We start from the raw sequence: 14,237 nt of genomic DNA on the forward strand, positions 1-14,237 counted from the left end.
GTGGATGTAGATCCAGTTTGTCAGTGTCAGTCAGCGCAGTTGAGCTGTCACACTGACGCAGCTCAACGGAGGCTCTCATCCAGCTGGAGAAGGTTGCTGTGAATAGCTGGACACATTTAAGATAATTAATCCGTCCATGCAGGAGCAATGATTTAAAACGAATGTACAGGAAAAGAGGAAATAGTGCAGGGTCCTCTACAGGCCACCGTACAGATTCATTAGGTTGGATTGTAAAATGTTGGCTGTGGAGAAAGTTATTTGGCTAAATCCTATTTTACCTTTTGCCCCTCGTTTAGCATTACACTCTAGGGAYGGRGCTCCTRTTGGTTTCTGTGGATTAGGAGAACATCAGGTAGGATTGGTTTTCCAAGCTCTTAAAAAACAGATTTTCCAGGAGCACWCTTGGAAGCAAAGGGATTGGAGCAGKAGGGCAAACCTAAAATCAAATTCAGCTTACATTTGAGGTAGTTCTATAAAAAATGATAAATGGAAACCAAATTGTATCTAATTGCATTAATTAGCATGTCAAAATTATTTATAGCCTTTTTTTGTAATCCAAGGATTTTTCCCCCCCATTTTATTYTGGCTTTTGCTTYCCGCTCATTTATTCATCATCTTTCATAATGCCTTTCAAGTCAAAAGCCCTTTTGCCATCACCCTAATCYGTAGGTTCCTTTATTGATAATCACATTTAAGTCAGGACTTTGACTGGGCCAATAYAAACTTCAATATTGTTTCTAGTCAGAAGATGATGAAGAAGGTGAAGGACGAAAGAGGGAGGAACAAATTCATGAATCAATGAGGTTGGTGGTTGAAACAACCTGACAGATGGTGCCAAACAGGATCACTATGTGGATGAATGGTTTAAGTGTTGAGCTTTCTAGTACTGGGGTTTTTCTGGCTTTATGGAGCATGGACCGTCCTCTACCTGTTGCTTCACAATGTAGTCAGTTGACTAAAAGAAAACTCTTTAACCCCTTTACTTAAAGAGGATTTTAAAAAATGGCTGTTTGGAAATATTGCTGGTCGTGAAACTAAATAGGCGTGCCATCCTTTAAAGGAGTGCCATCTGAAAACTACAATCAGCTAAGAGTGGCGTGTCTGTTAGCAAACTACAGATCCAGAAGATAACTCCAACGGTTGCTGAGTTATTGTGCTTTTTTATGCTTGTCATAAGAAATAGAAGAGTAAACAGATATATTTTCCATTTTGATGTAATTTACTTGAAAACTATTAAAGAGTTTACTTTGTGTTGTTCAGTCATATTTTTTAAGAAATCTGAGTACAAATAATAAAATCAATAAAAGTTGTAGATATGACATCTGTCTAACGCGACACAATAGTGGATAATTGTTTCTCTTGTGTTTTAAATATAAATAATCAGATCATGTTATACATTTTTATAAAACCATTTGTGTCAATACTGTAACCAGTTCACTCACAAAGGATAAACAGTTAGTTACTATGGTATTGTTTTATTTCTTATGTGTCTTTCAGGGAGTTCTACAGTGATTGCTTTAATGTTTCAAATGTTATCACTCACTTATTTGATCAAGACTCTGATGTTATTTAAGCAGATTATTCCCCAACAAGCAAGCAGCTGCTGATTTCTCTGTCATCTTGTTTACAAGGATCCAATCCTCCTCCGAGCAGCAGAGTAAATCCTCTGCCCCACAGTTGATTTTTTCCCCCCTCAGTGTACATGCATGTAATGCATGTAATGCATTCCTGCGGCAGATTGAGGCGTGCACRCAGCCTGTGGCTCTGACACAGAGCACATGCACAACAGCATCCAGACTTCCTAACAAAGCGAGCCGTTATCCGACGATGTTTCTGACACATTGGTTAGTTCTTAAACATCCAAAAACAGTCCCAGCAGTTGGTCACATGTTGGACAGTCAAGTTTATTACACCTCAGGATTGCAGCTCAAAGCAGAGCTACAGTTTTAAAGTGCAGTAGTTTTATTAGTACAGTAAAAATTGAGCGATCGTGTGGACAAATAAGCCAAAAATGTTCTGAGTGAAACTGTCCAGGACAGACATGGATTACATTTACCTGTTACTGCAGAGTACAAGCAGAACTTGCTGCAGCAGACAGGCTACTTGATGTGTTCAAYGTAACATTTTTTAGTTAAAATTATATTGTGAAATATATTTCAGATAAGAATTAAAAGATCAGAGAGAAGGTGAAAGCTTCATCTGAAGCATTTTGTCCTTCACAGTCATTTCAGACTGACAGCGATGGAGCTCGGTCAGAATGAGGAACAACTGCACATGGAGGGCAGGATCACTGTTTATATCCTCTGAATTCTTATTTTCAACCCAGAGCATGAGAAAAGGGCACCAACCAGTTATGCACATTGTTTCATTCTGTTTTGTTTCTTCTTTTGAGAGTTGCTGCTGCAGCAGCAGCAGCGCCCCCTACAGCAGCTGCTGCTCCTTGGGCACTGCTGATGATGCCTGTGTGCAGGACCGGTCCTGTTTCAAGGTTTTTGTAATTTCTCTGAATCTATTAGGAGCACACAATCTGAAGGATTTGTGGGGTGTCATCAATCCTCTCTGCTGGGAAGAAAGAGGGAGCGACAATATAGTKGTGGTGATAAACAGCAACTTTCTACCCTGCAGACAGTCAAATGTACCACAAATACACCCTCCTGCTGCATGTGAGTGTGTGTGTGTGTGTGTTTCATYCATCTCACAGAGTGGTATAGTGTAATGAGAGTGCAGAGGAGTAGATGTGAGCACTGCACTTTCATCAGCTATCTGCTTAGTAAGATTTACAGTAATGCATGTGAGAAGAGTCTGCAGAGTAATGCCAAAGCAGACACACACACACACACACACACACACACACACACACACACACACACACACACACACACACACACACACACACACAGTCTAGCAAAGACACAGAATGTGTTTCTGTATTTTTAGCACCTTACCACATGCAAATAAAGTCATTAGAACAGCTTTATGAGGCAGGGTGTTAATGAGTAAAGTAAAATCAGCAGATTTTCATGAAATAGTTTTCAATAGTTTAAATCCTTCTCTTATTTATCCGTCATAGGGGAAGCACAGCATGGGGACAAGGGCTTCAGCATCTGTCTCGAGTCTCAAGTGCTCATCTGTGTGTGTCCGTGTGTGTGTTGCTTATTGCACTGGRTGAATGGAATAATTTTGAAGTATGAGGACTACTTTAAAACTCCTGGACTTTTTTGGTTGAAATTTAGACACCTTGGAATTCCAAAAGCTGGTTGTGGAATGGCTGATTTTGGAAAAGCTAGTTTTGGGATGGCTTTAGCTATATACTCGCTAAMACATGCTAAAACTTCTGCAATTTGTAACACAATTAAAATGGACAATTAAGCWCCACAGATCTGAAACAAATTTACTGGACAGGGACACTCATTCACAACAARGAAAGATGAACAGCAAGCCGGACTCTCACAACTCTGATGTTTATGTTTTGTTGATGACAATATGCTGTTGGTCATTTTTCTTGTATTACATGTCTCTTATGCCCCCCTTTATGTTTTCTGTAAATTACCACAAAGTGATAATTTAGGACTTATTTGTCCTAAGTTTCCCTCTGACAACTCAGTCATTGCAAAATGAGCACTGAGCCCTCAAAACTACCGTGTGAAAAATCTTTATCTGGTCATCTACTTAGAGATGTCCCAGTCAATGTGTGGTTGTGTCAAACTAAATTATTACCAAATGAATATTCTTTTTTTTTTTTATYGTATCGCCCTGTTTACAAAAGCTTATACAGCCACCGCTCTGTTGAAATTTGCCGTCTACTCCAAACCAAACCCAACAGCTTGGAATTCAAATTAGAATACAATTAGTGGAACCATGATCATATTTTATTTTTAATTATCTTTTTTTTTTTTTTTCAAGAAAAGAAAAATCCGATTAAATTGTATTTAGCTTCATAGTCATGAATGCTGCATTATGAGACATCACCTTAGATTTAAAGCTCAATGTGGCTTCTAATTCAAAACTGCAGTTTCATTTTTTTTATTTATTCAGAACCAGAATGCYAAATATTTTMTTTGGCTATGACAGTTGAGTAGAATMTGGCACAAAATAAATTTCAGGGGCTGGATTGMAGACAGATGGTCTATTTCAGGGTGAAGGGACACTGCAAGGACACCGTCTGTCTGCAGATGACCTGAGAGAGACGGGGAAGGGGAAAAAGCAGACAATGACATGAGAGGATATAAGAGACTGTGTGTGTGTGTTTGTTGCTAAATGAGATAACTGGTGTCCCAGCTGGCAGTGATTCAGCAGTCTGTGTGGAAGCTGTGTGACATTGGCAAGATGTTTTTTTGCCATACGGGCGGGCCTGCGTCACGCCTTATGCTTCAGCTGACTGTGCTATCGTTTCAGCTACATTTTGCTCTCCGTCTTTTTGAATCTCCATTCTTGCTGTTTCAATGCAAGAACTGCACCCCTTCTTTTCCTTCCCACAACTGTATTTATTACAGCATTTTTACAAGGGGAAAAATACTTGATAGTTTTTCCCCAAGAAATGCTATAGTCAGCTTAAAGAAAAAATCTGCAGAATAATACATTTCCCACTGACTAATTATGGTTTTGGGGACAAATTAAAGCTGCTTCCTGATTGTTTGTGCTTTTGCTTCAGAGAGGGCAGGATTCTTCAAACTCACTTGACAGATAAACCAATAATTGGAATCTGTTTTACAGAGAAATTAATTAAGGACAAGTGATGTGTTGTTAAAGATGGTCTGTTCTGACATTTTTCTAATCTTAGCCATGTTGAAATAAGGTTATAAGGAGTTTGGACACTAGTTTTTCTGTATATCAATTTATTTAAAAATAAACAAGGAGTGTGGATTTTTTCTAATGTAATATACCCAGAATTGTACATAGAGGCTCGAATATGTATACACCACGTTTCTGTTTATTTTGCCATGTATGATGTCATGTTGAAAAATACTTACATTTGGCTTTTTATATTAGTGCCCCCAAAAAGATCACATTATTAGGAAAGTTAATCATAAAGTAGGTCAAGCTGTCAGTTTAAGTTTCAGTTTCAACATCCAGAATGCCAGGTGATTGTGCAATGGTAGCATAAGGTCATTGGTGCAATATCTGATTGACTGTGTAGCAGTGGTCATGTGCATTATACAGGGTGTACTTTGGTACTCATGCCAAAGTACACCCTGTACTTTGGAAAGGTGTACATGGGTACACCCTGCCAAATATCATCCATGCAGCCAAAATAATTAGCTGCACGGCTGATCTAATGATAAAATTGTGCATGATATAGTGCAAGTAATTTTTGTTTTCTTCCATCTTTTGAAACAAACACTAGCTGCACAATAGTGTAATGGTGATATGCCTAAATTGCAGAGAATTATTTTTGCAGCCATCAACGAGTTTTCGGTATAACCCCAGCTGGATGCTCGGCCACAAATGGAAGAGTTCCTTAAAACTAATTGAAGCCAATTGATCTCCTGACACAGACTTTACTTTAAGCTTTGCCTTAGATTTTCAACAGGCTTAAGGGAAGGGACATGACAGAAGCTTAATAATACATATACCAGAATAAGCCTATTGCTAAATTATTTTTGATTGTGTTTGGATCGTTGTCCTGAATCATACCCATTTGTCAAAGATTTAGTTCAGGGGGAGTTACACAATTTGGATGTTGTTCTCTTTCTTCATTATCCCACCCACTGCATTCACCAGGATGTCTGGTAGCAAAACAACCTCACAGCATGATGCCACCTGAAATAAAATCAAGTGTGCCAACAGTACACATTTCCCAAGCACATAAAAACTGCTCTGACCTATACAATATTAAACATTTGTGGACTATACTCCAGGTGAAACGAAGGAAACCAAACTGTTTGAATCAACTTGACTCAAATGTCGCTTCTAAAAGGAAAGATTACGATATGTGCATCAGGAAAACGAGCCTTCCAGAATCATATGGATAAACCAGATGGTGCATCATGCCTGAGTTTTTGGCTGCCCAGTACTGATGTCTTCAAAAACATGAAAAGATCATTAGTGATGATTTAGTTCTGTGTTGTCCTTGAAGTCTGGGTTCCACTTCCATCCTGTCTGGATCACAGAAAAACATTTAAAGCTCCACTTTGACCTTTCCCGTCTGACAGTGGCCTTTCTGTAATGAGCGAGTTTGAATTCAATGTGCAGTTAAATAAAGGAACTAAACAACAACAATGGTAGGGATGAAAGAAATTCTTCCTGGGTCAGCAACATAAGCAACGCTAAGCAACATTGACAGAAAAGCAAATTGCATGGATCCCACTGCTGCCACAAAGAAGAGCTTGTTCTGTTTATTTATTTATTTTACATACAGTAAGCTATTCACAAGTTTGCATTTAAGGAAGATGCAAAAGCAAAATCATCCCAAGTTGTAAGTCAAGCATTTTTCTGTGGTAATTTAAACACCAGCCAACCAGTAAAGTRCCTTTTCCCCCTGTCCTCACCTCAGTTAACACTCGGTAATTTACTGAGACTTGACAGCACCATAAATCCAGTCAATCTCTGCAGGGAAGGAATTCAGCAGCTGAGCTGTGCATGCAGCCTCCGTTAGCATTATGCCACCTCAGCGCTGACAGGCATGGAGCTACTTTTATCACCACCCTCATTAGGCAGTCGGACGCTGCCAGCCAGAATCTGCCTGTGCCAGCCTGCCAGCAGGTTAAGAGCCACACGTGCAGGAAGCAGCAGTTGCTGATCTCCAGATCGCATTCATGCAATGATCCACCCTGTTAGACAGACAGCGTTCATTTTATTTCATTCATTTCATGTCTACAAACATACATATGTCTGGTTTGTAAGCAGACATATGTATGTTAGAATGTCATCATGAAGTTACAGTATCTTGTATGAAACAGTTCAATGGCTTACTTGTGTTAGCTAGTGGAAAAGCTAATTTCTATTTTCTTGGATTAGTTGAGCGTTACATCACCAATAAAACATATTTTATATACTACAAATAGGTTATGCCTTACACAATCATCGGAAAAAATGCTGAGTTGACGGATCAATGCTGAAGACGCTGGCTGTTGATGGAGTTCTGTGTCCAACCACAATAATGAAAAGTTTCGTGGAAGGCAAGTGTGTGGTAGGAAACAATGCAGCAKCCRTGAAAGATGACACTATTCAAACACTGGGCAATCCAAAATACTTTACACAAAACCAAGGCAGAAACATTAAAATTAAAACTGTTTTGAAAAATGCTGAGAAAATACGATGTGGCAAATTTAAATCTCATGCTTTAATCATTCCTCAGTGAATAGGCAAATGGTTTTTCATCTGCTCTGTAAGCTGCAGTAAATCTCATGTTTTCAGTCCGGATTTAAAGGATCCAGCAGCTTCCGCAGGTCCCAGGTTTCCAGGGTGTTTTCACCAGCACTGAGGAGCATAAAAACTAAGAAATGGTTTTCAGCCCGAAAATATTTAGTGCCTCTGGCTGCCACATTTTGGATGAGCTGCAGCTGTCTGAAGTTTATAAAAAAAACAACAACAAAAACTGTGAAAAAACTATTATAATAATCTAACTTACTAAAACTGAAAGCATGCAAGAGGTTTATGGTGTCTGGTTTAACATAATACCCTTTAATTTGGAAATAATCACAATCACACCTGGTTCCAGCTACGCATCCAAACAGACATTCCTGCAGAAACTGCAGTAGATGCTCCACAAAAGGGCATTGCTATTAATGGTACTCTTTTTCTTTCTTAGCTTCCTTTGTCTTATGATTTTGTGATAATACTGACRACTCTCATTCAAATAAAATGAAAAATGAATGCCTAGTGGTGAGGGAACAGTAGTGATGAGAATATAATTAGGCTCAGCTTTAAATATTGGTGCCATATATCACCTGCTGGTTTGCTCCTCACTGACAGACCTCTGCAAATCTATAAGGAACAATTTTTCCATGACCACAAAAACCGTTTTGCTTCTTCTGAAGTTAGCTGGACATTTTGCAGTTGATTACTGTGTGTAATTTTGTGTAATTATTGCCTTTTTAACCAAAACAAAGCTATTCAAGACCACAAATGTGCCACATTTTCCTCTCTGTGCAATTTTGATCTCAGCTTCTTCTACAGGGCCAGTTTTACTCATATTTTCCTTTTACTTTCTTGTTTCTTCCCTAATTTATTTCCCATTTATAGTATCAGACCTCCACCTGCTTGTGTCTGTTAAACATTTCTTCCAATTATGGTAATCTGTAAAACTTTAATAGCCTTATAATAGTGTTAGCACATGTGTCTTGAGCCAATGGCTGACTGTTTTAAATGCTTTCCAGGCATATCCTGTGGATTCCCCTTATAGAAGATTTTTTTTCCTTTTGGTGTCAGTAAACATTCTCCCTTTTTGGCGCTGATGCAATAATTATTTAGTGGATATAACCAACGTTTTACGTTTAAAGTTTTTAATGTGAATAAAACAGTATTGCATGTTTCTCAAACTCAAACCCACCTCACAGCTTTCCAGTAAAGTTAATTAATGTTAAAATGAATTCTCTTACCCGGGAGTAAAAACTGTACAAATAAAACAAGATGCCTTTTAGGTATTGAAGGAATACATTTGGAAAACAGCTGACTAAAAGATTAAAAAGAAAAATATGTCCAATAATTATACAATAATTCCTACAATGCAAAAACACTAAATTATAGTATTTTTGTTCTAGTTTCTAGTGCAAATGTCTTGGTTCACTTCCAATAAGACAAAACTAAAACGAAATTTATTGTTTTAAGTCAATAATTCATTCACACTGATGAAAAAGTTCTAGTTATATGTGAAATAATCTGCTGATGGAACTAGTACTTTTTCATTAATATTAAAGATATGACTTAAAGACATGCATGGGAAACATGAGAAAAGAGTATGAAGTCAATTTTAGAAGGCAAAATTGCAAAAGATTTAATAGTGTAAAATGTAAACTAATGTAAAACTAATAATTAAAATTCACAGCCGTCTGCAGTATTTTGAAGATGTCTCCTTTGCTGTGTTCACAGGCTCATCTTCGCTCAGTAGATGTCAAGATTTTGCAACAGTTGCTGGCGGTCCATGAGGGCATCGAGGCAGTGAAATGGCTAATGGAGGAGCGCAGCACACTAACCAGTCACTGCAGCAGCCTGACCAGCAGTCAGTACAGTTTGGGTGAGGGCCCCGACACGTCTTGGAGGGGTTCCTGGAGCAGCCTGCAGGACCCCACTAATGACAAGCTAGACAACATCTCTATAGGCAGCTACCTGGACACTCTGGCTGATGACATGGATGAGTACTGCCCCTCCAGCTCAGAGTCTGTCATTTGCTCCACCACGCCACTGGTTTCAGAAGCTGCACCCGAGAGCGACACAGCCGGAGCCCCGAGAGTGTGTGGAGCAGGAGCTGCTGTGGGAGCTAGGTCGAGTAATGGAGATGGGAATCAGATTCGAACTGGGACAGGTGGCAAGGAAATGTTAGGGGGACATGGGGTTAGCAGTGCCGTCACTGGGTCTGGAGGTAGTGAAGCTGGAATATTAGGAGCTTCCGTCAGGTTTCCCCAGGTCAAGTCAAACAGCTCCAAGGACAACTCTCCAGTCCGAACCAAGCCTGCAGAAATGGATAAGGGCAGCCCCGTTTTAAAAGACGATGCCAAAACGCAAATGCTTAAGGTCAATGGTGTTCTGGAAAAAACAGCAGCACAGACAGGCAGCCCGACTCGCAAAGGCGTCCCTGACAAACTGGGAACCAGACAGAGCCCCAAAGCCAAACAGTACAAAAACGGAAAGATCGACTTGGATACATGCAAAATGAATGGCAAAATGCACCTGGAGTACGATGCTCACTGGCGATSGGTGCAGTCACAGGAAGATGTGACGTTTTTGTAAAAAAGGACCATCACATTGAGGGTGAACAACCATGTTAAATGACAATAACATTCTTCCCTCTGCACTGACTTTTCTAGAAAACATTGATGTCACCATTTTACAGGATTTGGCTCAATTTTTTTTCGACAACGGGGGGAAGCCTCACTCAAATATAGGAAAATTACTTTAAAATTCAGTACCACAGTCTGTCTCAGGATATTTTTAGCAGGCCCCAATTTTAATTTGAGATGTATATTTTTAATTTTTCTGTAGAAAAAAAAGCACAGTGACATGATTTGCCAGAGAGCTGAAACATTATTGCAGATTCTGTGATATGACAGTGGTTTCTAAATTTGTCTCCCTTTAATTCTTCCTCAATAATGTTATTGAGACTCAATTGCTGACTATGATATTGTTTTTTTTTTTTATCAGATTTCGGATGCGAGTCATGAAAATCTCTCTTCAGATTCTTCTCATGACCATTTGCCGGGATCCAATCCCTTGAGACTGGACATTTCAAAACAATAGCATTAGTGTAGTTAMATGTACTAGATTTAAAAAGGATAAAAAGTCCAACATAAATTGGCCTCTTTTCATACAGTAGATTTACACAAAATATGCTGTACAAACGTATTTATGCATAACTGGCCTTGTCTAGTAATTGTACACCACATTAGTTMATTTTACCAAAATGTGCWGTGCAAGTGATTATTATGAAATTTGTGCGCATGTTACTACCTAAAACATTCCTCTAACCAACAGTAACTTTTAATGTTAAAGAAAATTCAGCAAGGTTTGAAAAAGTTTAAAGAAAATAATATACCACATAGTTTTGTCATTGTACAGTCTTGCTTCAGTGCAACCATCTACAATAATGTAAATTCACATTACAGCTACTCTGCGCATCTGTTATTAGTGGTGTCTGACTCTGTGAAAATCCTGAATATAGCCTTTTTTCAGYTTTATGCAATGAAGAAGTTGTGCCTCTTTAGWGTGAAGTTTAATAGCAAAATCCTGTATTTTTCCTAAGATGATTGCTCTGTCGTCATGGCAGCTTGAATGCCTTGGTTCGTTTTGTTTCTTTAACCACGCCTTTGCCTCTGCTAGTGTGTCCAGATATACTGTAGCTAGACCAGGAGTCTGTGCTTTTGASTGTCGATTGGTGAATGTGTTATGCCGACTGCGTAGATGTTGCATGCCAGGTGCTGAAAGCTTTAGTAGTTGATTTGTGGGGATGGTGTGGAAGATCGAACAATCAAGAAAAGCAATATATTTTTAAATCTTATTCAGCAAAAGAAATCCAATAACACAAGCTTTCTTGGATGGCAATGTTACTTATGAGCCAGAAGGAAACCGATGAGTCCCAAAGTTTTGAAAAAGTTTTTTGATCATCYAACACATTGTTGCTATTCCTCCAGTCAGTCWGCAGTTWAACATCCTGATGCTACAGGGTTGGTGGACAGAGGTGGGCATCTTTCAATATGTAAGCATAACATTTAGTCTAATCAGTAAAAATATTTTACCACACTGCCCACTTGGTAATCAGTTAACCTAAAGTCTTTTTCTTTAAATACACTGTCAGAGGAAGTTGGAGTACCCAGCGAGAATCCACACAGTCACTGGGGACATGCAAAYAGTTGCTAAAAGACCCCAGGATGGGATTTAAAACCAATACCTTATTGCTGGAAGGCTGAAAGCTCATGATAGTTTTTTTTAAAAATAAGATAAATGTAAAATAAGACCACTCAAGACGAAGGAAAGCTCTGACTTCAGCGTTGTTACTCTGCTCCCCGAAATAAGAGGATGTTTTTCTCCCAACAACTGAATCACTGGAATACCCCATGTTATATTAGTAAACCTTGCAGTGGAAGTCTCTTTTTTCTATTTATTGAGTATGTGCTTCAGTACTTGTAGTTCCCACAACAACCTATAATCCATATTTTAAACATCTGGTGGCAGGAATGAAAGCTAAAATATTCACATCTACATCTAAAATATCGACATCTACAGTCAACTGTTCTTTCCTACATTTGGAATTGTTCTTATATACTTATGGGAGTTACTGGACTTTATTCAATATCACTATTGRAATTCTGATGGACCATTGAACTGTCCAGGGTTTATACCACCTTCAGCAACCTTTGCTTAAAAAGACTAGAACAAAGGTGTCATCTAAAAWGTATCATCCAGCCACAACATTCCAAAGTTGTCACWGTGAWAAGAAAAAAACATTAGGCAAATGTTTTAAAAATGTTGTTGTAAAACTTAGTAACTTAWAATCTTTTCATCTGAACCACTGAAGTGTTTTCTCTCCTCCTCACTTTCTTTTTGTCCCACTTTCCCCCCTACCCATAGTAGTAGGATGGAAATGTTTAGTCTGTGCCAACAAACATTATGTACACACAATGGTCTCTCATTGGAGACAGCTCCATAAAGCCACTAGAGACAAGTAAGAAAAAGTGTGCTCAGACTTGACCCTGAACTCTTAAACAAATAACCCTAAAAGAACCCCACTTTCCCCTCTTTTCTCTTTAAATACAATACACACAACTACAACCCTGGTGATGTTTTTATTCACGTTACTAAGATGAAGTCGTATGAAACGTTAGTTCCTTTYAACATATGTGCTGGATGAAGAGCAATAAAAACAAGGGATGTCTGTGCAACTTCTTTGTGGTTTTGTTTCCATATGAGCTGAGGTTTGAGTTTAAAAAAAAAAATAGCCCAGTGAACCAAGCTGCAAAACTCATTACATCACTACATAGTGGATACACTGCAGCCCACGATGGGTTTAATGGGTTTTCTCTAGTCAGATCCAGTTTAGATTGGAAAAATTGGCATCATTTTAGTTCAACTCATGGCAGAGATTTAATGAGTTCAAATGATGCAAGGAGGAGCTACTTGTGCTCTGTTATTTTAGGARGGAAAATGACTGCTGAGAGTTGTTTCTTCGGGCAAATCTGAAATAAATCTGAGATCTTATTTCTTTTAGAATATATTATCGCTGTCTAAGTGTTCTGGATTTTTTAAATGCTCACTTTCATGGATCTGACCAGGCTTCAGGTACCAGCACCCTCAGGCTATTCTGGGAACAAGATAAATAGCACGATTACGTAGATGAGTTGATGTGCACAGAAACGCGGTTGCCATGACAATGAGGCCGAGCAGGCTGCCGCTCGAGTGTCTATATAAAAACACACAGTGTACAGCAGAGGCAGGAGGAGCAGTATGCTTTGGATACCAGATTACCCAAGAGATTTACTGACTCAAAGTCAGAATGAAGCTTTTAATGTGACATTTTAAAGATGACACCTAAATCAAGATACATTTCTTTTAACACAAGTTCTGAGAGGTCAGATAATTCCATTAAAAGAGACACAACCACATTCAGTTTAACACGTTTAAAGATTAACACCAAATATCACTCATAAATGTCACGACACAAATTGATTATTGATATAATTAGAGGAAGAAACTGGTGAATGCTGCTCATTTAAGCATGATAGTTTGATAATTTGCATATGAATGTTAAGTATTTTTATTATTCTTATTGTTTTCTTTTAACCTAAAATCACTGGCATTTCTACGACTGAGTGACTCATGTTAAGTTGTATTCAGTTTTTTAGCTCAGTGTAGCCATATCCATTTCCATACCCAACATTAAGAAATATGGGRAAAAAAAWAAATAAAMAGTGAAACAAAAGACAGCTGAGAATGCAGTCAAAATTTGCCGGAGTCATGTTGTTAAATTAGGAAAACTAAAGCCCAGGGGAAAATTAAGACATTATCAACCTAATTAGTGATAGCAAAATCTCCTGCTCAAATTTATAAAGTGAAGATTAATATTTAATCCCCTTTTTTTTTTTTAAAGAAAATTTGAAGAGACCTGAAAAACACTCCTAAACATGCCTATTTTGTTTAAATGTTTAAATCAGTTTGGCTAATTGCTTCACTTTTAGCTCATCCAGGCTTCCAGCTCAGACCATTTCTATTGCAAAAGTGCTCACTCTGTCCTTTTTCAGAAATCCGCTCAACATATTTGGTATCTTAAAGTAAAAAATCCCAGAAGCGTAGCCTTGGCACAATAACACACACAGAGGGGATTCAGAACTTCCAGAACTTACTGGTTTCCTGGCACTTGCTATTTTCTGTAGTTGTTTGTTTTTATAGTTGCTATCATGCTCAATTTCTCAAAGCAGTAGAAAGTTCAAATGGAGTGATGTAATTTTATTAATTTAAAAAAGTCTGAAAATAAACATAGTAAACATGACTCCCTGTTTTGTGTTACTTTTCAAATATTAGCCTAATTATTTTTCCACTACTTTGTTGATTTAATTGGATGGAGAACAACAAAATCCTAGAAAGCTATG

The 14,237-nt window shown here is 38.3% G+C and overlaps 1 protein-coding gene across 1 annotated transcript in view; it reads left to right on the forward strand.

The window, feature by feature from the left end:
• The window catches only part of lurap1 (leucine rich adaptor protein 1), a 15,015-nt gene extending 878 nt beyond the window's left edge, over window positions 1-14,137 (forward strand). Inside the window, exon 2 of the mRNA XM_008415208.2 lies at window positions 9,031-14,137. Within this exon, the coding sequence (XP_008413430.1) occupies window positions 9,031-9,888 (858 nt within the window). The 3' untranslated portion in view covers window positions 9,889-14,137. The remainder of the gene's footprint in view (window positions 1-9,030) is intronic.
• Window positions 14,138-14,237: the final 100 nt, after the last annotated feature.

This window comes from Poecilia reticulata, linkage group LG8 (assembly GCF_000633615.1).
Source record: "Poecilia reticulata strain Guanapo linkage group LG8, Guppy_female_1.0+MT, whole genome shotgun sequence".
Taxonomy (NCBI): domain Eukaryota; kingdom Metazoa; phylum Chordata; class Actinopteri; order Cyprinodontiformes; family Poeciliidae; genus Poecilia; species Poecilia reticulata.